The sequence below is a fragment of the Epinephelus moara genome, chromosome 6, assembly GCF_006386435.1.
Source record: "Epinephelus moara isolate mb chromosome 6, YSFRI_EMoa_1.0, whole genome shotgun sequence".
NCBI classification, from domain to species: Eukaryota; Metazoa; Chordata; class Actinopteri; order Perciformes; family Serranidae; genus Epinephelus; species Epinephelus moara.
In genome coordinates this window covers 39060555-39068897 of record NC_065511.1, presented here as the reverse complement: position 1 = coordinate 39068897, position 8343 = coordinate 39060555, and the positions used below count along the sequence as shown (strand labels likewise).

Sequence of the window (8343 nt, the reverse complement as noted above, 5' to 3'; positions counted from 1 at the left end):
TTCCATGTTGTCTGGTATATGTTTTATGTTTCAGTAGATTTTTGGACCATCAGAACAGCATAGGAATATTAAAATTTCCATTTCCAGTACACTACAGTTTGAAGAACTGGTAATTTACTTAAGTATTTCCATTTTTTAAACTAAACTCTCCCTCCACTACATTTCAGTGACAAACACTGTACTATTCTAACCTCCCCAACAAATCTCAAGAGTACCAATCTTGTTACTGCTTTTCTGGAGCTTTCAATCTCACAATCCATAGCAGATAGAGCTGGAGCATATTTTTTTTATTACTTTGCACATTGAAATTTTTATAAACAAAACAAATGAAAAGCTAATAAATCAAAATATTAGTTGTTGAATGTTTTCATTACTTTTCACCACTAAAAAACTAATACCTTTAAAACAGTTTGCTCAAGGTTATAGAGTAATAAGTGCATGATAAATTCGAAGCCCATTTATTAAAGGTACTTTGTGGTATAAACAACCCTAAAAAAAAAAAAAAAAAAAAAAAAAAAAAACTCGAGCTGGAGAGTTTTATTTTGAAAGCCTGCACCGGAAATGCGCCATTTAACGGATGTAGCTTCACAGCGCTGTTTTCCCAAATCTCCATCCACGTTTTCCTCCACCCCGCCCATCAGCTGAGACCACATAGTTTTTGAGGATGACCTATCGTGACCTGTCACCCTCCAACTGATGGAGGTTAACCACATCAACATGCAGACTGATAACGGGGACCCAGACAGGCCCGCTCATCCCGGGATTTTCCCAACACACGAGGCCGGGAAGAGCGACCACCAGCCGGCGGAGTGCAGCGTGGACTTCCCGGTGTCTGTGGTTCTTCCTGCCGGTGGCACCGGAGAGAGAACCGGGCTACAGACACCCAAACAGTTCTGCTCGTTTCTGGGTCGGCCGCTCATAAGCTACACTATCCAGGCTTTCGAGAGGTAAGAGAAGAGTAAAATAAATAGATAATAAATAAGTTAGTCGCTGTGTGTGAAGGTACCCAGGTAACGTTACAGGTGTAACGGTAGTGACCGCAGCAGCAGCAGAGGAAACTGTCAGGACTTCACTTCCTCTAACGGTCAGCGTGAGTCTGTGCAGTCTGAGTGCAGGCTGCTCATAACTTATACATGAGCATTTTTATATAGGGAATCTAGCATCTCTACATTTATCTGTTCTGTTCTTATCATATCATGCACATAAACATAAGAGTAGTAGTGGAGGATGTACTCAGATGTTGTACTTAAATAAAAGTAGCAATACCACAGTGTAGAAATACTCTGACACAAGTAGAAGTCTTACATTCAATAATTTACTCATTAAAATCACTAAATTATTAGCATCAAAATATACTTTAAATACCCAAACTAAAAGTTGTCATGCAGAATGGCCCATTGCAGAGTAATATATTATATCAGACTTAGTATTGATGCAGTAATTTGTACATTACTTAATATTGCAGCTGGTAAAGGTGGAGGTTTTTTACTTTATATACTGCTGGGTAGCTTATGAAGTTCACCAAGGGTCAATAAAGTGTTACCTTTATAAAGAAATAATAATCACTTTATATGGTTAAAGTTAAAACAAGAGGACAAAAATGCAAAATTAATTTAAAAAAATAAAAAGACCAAAACAAACAAAATCAGTAAAAGCAAAAAATGACAAAATAAAAAGGAAATTAAATAGATAACCTAAATAAAAAGACAACATGAGGGAAAAGCAAGTCTATAAAAATGGATCTGAAATATGGATGCATGATGCTGGATTTTTTGCAGATATCCGATATGCCGATATACTGATATTGACATATCCACTCTTTCCCTACCTAATTTCAGTGATCATCAAGTCTCCTCTGTGGGGGAATTGACATCATATTATGTATGCGTTATGACATAGAGTGCTTTTCAATGTATGTAAGAATCATTCATTGTTCAAAATAAGAAAAAGCATGTTGGCAGATACTGATGATGTGCCGATATTATCGTGCATTCCTGATTTTAAGACGTGATTTGAAAGAAACGGCTGATTCTGCGACATAATGACAAAAGCCATGATCATCCTCACATTTTAACCCTTTACTTTGAAATGGCAATGGAATATCTAAGGCTACGAACTGACTCATATGGGGTCAGTATTTCTGCCATGTAGCTCGGAGCCAGACCCAGATGAACTTTAATACTCATCAGTAACATCTGAAATTCAATTCCATCCCCAATAAAACATGCTAATTTATTTGTTAATTACATTTTCTATGAAGAACAATCTGCAAAGTAACTAAGGGTATGAAACTAATATAATGGAGTAACAAGTACAGTAATTATCTCTGCATTGTTTTGGAGTATAAGTATAAAGTGTCTAAGAAGTGTACCATTTACGACGGAAGATAAGCTAATAAAATTTAAGAATTGGGTTTACTGCCAACAATAAAAATACTGAGAGGAAAGAAAATTAAGAATAAATGTGCCAAAAAATATGAAACTTTGTTGTACTGTGATCAAAATGACCCTCTATCCGAAGTGGTCACAGAGCGAGTGGCACCTGGTCCAGCTTCAACAGTAAAATGTCTGTTAATCTGAATTACATAAAAACATACATGCTTTCCCCTCCTGGTATATAATACCAGACAGATATAGGCTGTGTCCGAACTTCCTTAGCTCAAAGAGTATGTGAGATTTTTTTAGCATGTCCGAAACCTTAGTAAAGAAACCAGTAGTATGTGAATTGCAACTGTTTCTAGTAAAATATTACAGTACGCCAACACTGGACACCACGCCAGCATAAATATCCCACAATGCAATGACACCACATTCATGACAGACGGACAGCAACCAAGGCAGCTTTGTCATGTCAGTAAGGCTTTAATTAACTCTAAGTAAAAGATTTCACTTCATTAGGCGTGATATATTTTGAAAATTAATTTTAAATTCACGATGTAGCAGAGGTTGACACGGGTTACCATAGTTACACGTCTCCAAGTGGCAAGGAGGCTGTCAGGAAGTGACGTAGTAATTACAGCGCAGTGCGTCAAGAGATGCATACAACTGTTTATTCACACATACGCTGAGTGATAGTACACATATTGAGTATGTTGTGCATAGTATGCGATTTTGGATGCAGCGATGGTTTTATCTGGCCATCATGAATGGACGAGTGCAGTGTCCACGTCTAAGGTTAAAACCATCTCCATGTCAGATGAACAACTCTAACCGCTGAAGAAGGCCATGAGATGTGGCTGAAAGCTTTGGAAATAACAAGTAAAGGGATACCTGTGATGAAAGGTTTTTATTCATACTGGTTACACCTGTTTAGAACGGCCAAATCTGAAGGTGTTGCTAATTCCTGTTTCCTGTTAGGTGTACCTTAAAGCACCTTGTAACTCTGGTTTTCTAGGTTTACTTTACATACTGACTTTTCCTAAATTCTGAATGCAGGTACTCTATTACTCACATTTGGGACTGCCATGCATTTCCTCCTCCACTGCAGGACAGATTGATATTTTCTTCAGATTTCAGGCTCCATAACAGTGAAGAGAAGGTGGATGTTTACACTGTGTGGGGATCACTGCCTGACCCTCATTACAACAATGCAATAACAACCGGTGTTTGTTATCTGATGTGGCTCCTCTTAGATTGTTGTCGGTGTTTACATGTTGTCAGGAAATGAATGCAGCAACATCCTGGGACTAGAGAGCTGGACGGAGATACTGCCTGTGTGGCCCCGGTGCTTACAGAGAGGTCGTAGGTCATCGGTGTCAGAGCTCAAAAGCTGCTGAGTTCAGATCCACAGTCCAAGCCTGGTAACTCAGAAATAGGGAGACAAGGTGTTGAAATTAGTGCAGTTCATCTGTTTCATGTCTCCGTAAAGCAAATATTTTTAGGTTTAGATCTGTTGGTTGGCCGATACAGGCATTTTAAAAACGTCACCTTGGGCTCTGGGAACTTGTGACAAATTTTTTTTAACATTCTCCAGATCAAACAAGCAAAAACAAAATCGACAGATCAGTTGCAGCCCTGATTTATAACTGTAAGAAGCTCTGGGTGAGTGATACGTTCTGCCTGTCCTCTCTGGTCTTTCTGACTTCTCACCTGACAAAACCGACGCTGTGTTCCCGCAGGGTGTCGTGGATCCAGAGCGTTGTGGTTGTTGTTGCCAAAGAAAACATGGACCTGATGACGGACATCGCCCAGCGCTTCCAGCACAGGAAGGTTCGAGCGGTGCCAGGCGGCTCGACTCGTCACAGGTCGATATGTAACGGAGTCCTGGCTCTGGGCGAGGGGGAGGAGGAGAGGCCGAAGGTGGTCATCATCCACGATGCCGTGCGGCCTTTTGTGGAGGAGGATTTTCTGTACAAGATAACCATGGCTGCCAAGGAACAAGGGGTCAGTATGATAAACGTTATTTTAACTATAACACCAGAGTATTTGGAGAGATATGAACTTTGTCTTTCTCCAGCTGTAATCCCTGCAACTGTTACATCTGCTGCTTTTTCTCATCTGCATCAAGTGTTTTTATATTGGGTATTTGGTAAAGTCAGAACTTTGGTACCAAATACATGAGACATACTAGTTTATCATATCATCAAAATAGCTGCGAAACTAATCAGCAACTATTTGACTAATCATTTGAAACATTTTCTCAAGCAAACATGGCAAACATTGTCTAGTTCAAGCTCCTCAAATGTGAGGATTTGCTTCAATTTTGTATGAAATAAGCCTGCAATGAACTATTATTTTCATTACTAACGATTGCCTTGATTAAGTGCTTAATTGTGTGATTTTTAGAAACATGAGCAAATAGTGAAAAATTCCTTTCCCAGTTTCCCTGTGTCCCTGTGTCTGAGGTGACATCCTCAGATGCCTAATTTTGCTGACGGTCTGAAACCCCAAATATTAATTTTACTATAAGGTGAGAGAAGTAAAAGCATCAAACCTTTAGATGTCAGGAGCTGGAACCATCAAATGTTTGGGATTTCTTCTTGAAAATGACTCACAAGATTAATTGATTATCAAAATAGTTGACAATGATTTTTCTGTCAATTGTCTTATTGTTACAGCTCCACCTGATCACCAGAGAGAATGTATGTATTATGCGTTTTAGCAAATTACAAATATGTTACATTTGCACGTCATCATGTTGTTGAAATGTAAAGTTTCAATGTAGCTGGGATAAGTTGAATTTGACGTTTCAACAACAATGTAGTTAATTAAGGTTATGTTTTGGCACAAAAATCACTTGGTTATGGTTAGAAAAAGATCACGTTTTGCCTAAAATACCTGCTTTTGGGGGCACAATCTTGACAGGAAATGCAGTGATGTCTCAGTAAAAGCAGCTGCTTTTCGTGCCACTGTTCTTGCTGGATGAACAGCAATGGGCCACTACAGAATGCCCATGTTTGGTGTCTAAAAAGCAGCTGGAAAAACAGCAATGACTCACTAAATCAAGGGGTTTTGTTGTTTGTTGGTCCCAGACAGTGTTCTGCAGCTTGGCAGGTGTCTTGCCTAGGTGACACGCCATCGGTAGGGACTTGGCTTGGGAACTGGAGGGTCTCAGGTTAAAGTCCCCGTACTTATCAAGTATGGAGTGTGGACTGGCCCACTAGGCACTGCCGAGGTGCCCTTGAACAAGGCTTGGAACCCCCAAACTGCTCCAGGGGTGCCGTATCATTGCTGACCCTGTGTTAGAGCCATTTCTAGCAATTCTTAGTTTCCTATTCTTTTTTGAGTCACTTTAATGCACCACATGACCTGACATCCTGGAACTTTTAATTAAAGGCAGGTGTGCTGAAGTAAGTGTGACGTGTGGAAGACGCCGCAGGGTTACAGTCTTTAAAGGGGCAATAAGCGAAATTCATCATTTCTAGATTGAAGGAATTAAAAAATTGCTATATGAAGAACTAGAGGTGTAANCTCGGCTCCGACTCACTGAGCCTGGCGGAGAAGCGTGAGCCCGGCTCCCGGCTCAGTTGGAGCGTTAGCGGGTTGGAGAGCAGAGGCAGACTGCTTTGTTTTGCTCTACAGGCAGTGCACAACAGCGAACCTAGCGGTGAAACGATTTCGCTTATGTTTTTGGTTGATTTTATTTTTTATTGTTTGATGAAGTTGTTTAATACCCCATTATATTTGAACTTTATTTTTGTAAAGGCCTGTTTGTTTGGGGATTTTTGTTGTCATTTTTTAAATGCAACAGTCAAGACACTCAGTTTGTAGCGTCAACCTGCAAATCAATCAACTCTTAAACCAACCGAAGCACCTGGATCATCAAACAGTGAGTAAAGTTAAACCAAAGACCGCGAGTTTATCATATTTCCCATGACAGCGTCTGTGGGCGGCCATTTTTTAACTTATTTGGAAGCTGCAGTATCCTGCATTACCCCTCTGGTGTTACTGCATTTGTGGATTGATAAAGAAAGAAATTAAATCCAATTCACCGTCCTCTTCGTCTCCTGAACAAAATCAGCTCATATTCTACATTACTCGAGAAACGTATTGGTTTGCAGAAACTCACAATACCAACTTTTTGTTCTGTCGACTGGACCGGGCACTTCTAGTCTTATATTATATTGAAGTGAATATTTTTGGGTTTTAGACTGTTGGTGAGACAAAACAAGGTATTTGAAGATGTCACCTTGGACTCTGGGAAACAGGGACAAAAAATGTTCACTATTTTTTGAGGTTAATAGACCAAACAATCGATTAATCAAAAAATAACTAATGAAAATCATCATTAGTTATAGCCTTACATAAGATGAAAATTATCAGTGAATCCTGTGAAAGTGGGCATTTGTCACTGTCTTCACTTCTTTTACAATTTTTTTATTGATAGAAAAAAATCGTGTTGTTAGATTAATTAATAATGAAAATAATTGTGAGTTGCAGAGTTATAACAGAAGCTCAGTAGTTGGTGACTGTGATGTTAAACCTTGCAGATATCTGGAGGACACTGAAATATTTTTTTACAGCAGACAGACATCAGTGGAAATAAGGCCTTTGCTCACTGCAAACATTCAGTTTCTGCCATGAGGAAGTGTTCAAAGCTCAGTAAATGTCAGACTTGGAAATTATGATAATTAAAATTATCTCCAAAGCTCCCATTTGTAAATATGGCTTGAAGATGTGTAACCCTGTATGGACTGTCAGTGTTTCCAGTAGCTCACGAAGGCAGGATGTGTCTATTTCCAAGAGAGCAGACAGATTGCAATCCTCCTACGAGTAGAGGAAACAACCTCGAAATGCCAGTAGTTCCTCACGCTTGGAAAGCGTCGTACAGATAATTAAATCTTGACTGCAGCTCATACTTCATTTCTTAAACCGGAGAAGGTCAGTTATAACACACAGTGTGTATGAATCCATCATAGTTAGCTGCAGTTAGAGCTGCTGGAATCAAACCTTTGACCTGGTGAGATGACAGATCACCACAAACGACACATGGCTTTTGTTTGTGTGTCGCTGTGGTTCATTCTTCACTGTGTGGTGTCAACATAAACAAAGCAAACACTAAAAATACAACAAAGTCAAGTTTTCCAGTCGAGTTCAGGCCAAGGACGACAAACAGTTCTTGTGATCACACTTTAAAGGAATACGTCCCCTCTCAATCGACCATTTGTATTTCAGTTACTCACCCTGTGTTATGTTGAATTTGTGAGGAAGATTTTGTTTTTCTCGCACGTCTCCACGGTGATTGAAGAATTTAGAAACTTTATAGAACTCATAGGGGTCCAAGTTTAACAAAAGCAAAACTATATCAAAACATCCTTTTACTGACTGTAACACACTGTGTGGTATAGTCGAATTTATCCAGTCATATGCTCAGTAGAGGAAGAAGATATACTTTATTAATCCTGGATGGGAAAGAGATGTCAGAGTGAGGGTGTTGCCTGGGACAGGTACCCCGAGCAGTTGGGGGTTCAGTGCCTTGATCAAGAGCACATCAGCAGTGCCTAGGATGTGAACTGACACCTTTCCAGCCACCAGTCCACACGCCATACTTTGTCCGAACGAGCACTTGAACTGGCAACTGGCCAGATCCCTATGGACTGAGCTACTGCCGCTCCCTCTACCTCCCAAACACATGTTCACTAAAATCTTACTATTTTAAACTGGACAGACATTGAAACTTATCTATGCTCTCTTCAAGGCCAGACTCCATTGACAGAAACGGTATTTTTACTATGCTGAACACAGGAGCTGCTGGTCTACCACTGCCTCAATCAGATAGTTTGTTGTGTTTTAAAGGGTTAAGTCACACAATAAGACAAACTTTCCTAGCTTGGAGTATGGAGCAAGTTACAAAATGAACAATGTTCAGGTATTTAAAGGGACATTGTGTAACATTTTCAGTTGT

At 39.8% G+C, this 8343-nt stretch overlaps 1 protein-coding gene across 1 annotated transcript in view; it reads left to right on the top strand.

The window, feature by feature from the left end:
* The first annotated feature begins 557 nt into the window (after positions 1-557).
* Positions 558-8343, top strand: part of crppa (CDP-L-ribitol pyrophosphorylase A) — a 68036-nt gene continuing 60250 nt past the window's right edge. The window contains exons 1-2 of the mRNA XM_050046922.1: positions 558-947; positions 4118-4382. Coding sequence (XP_049902879.1) covers positions 697-947; positions 4118-4382 — 516 coding nt within the window. The 5' untranslated portion in view covers positions 558-696. The remainder of the gene's footprint in view (positions 948-4117; positions 4383-8343) is intronic.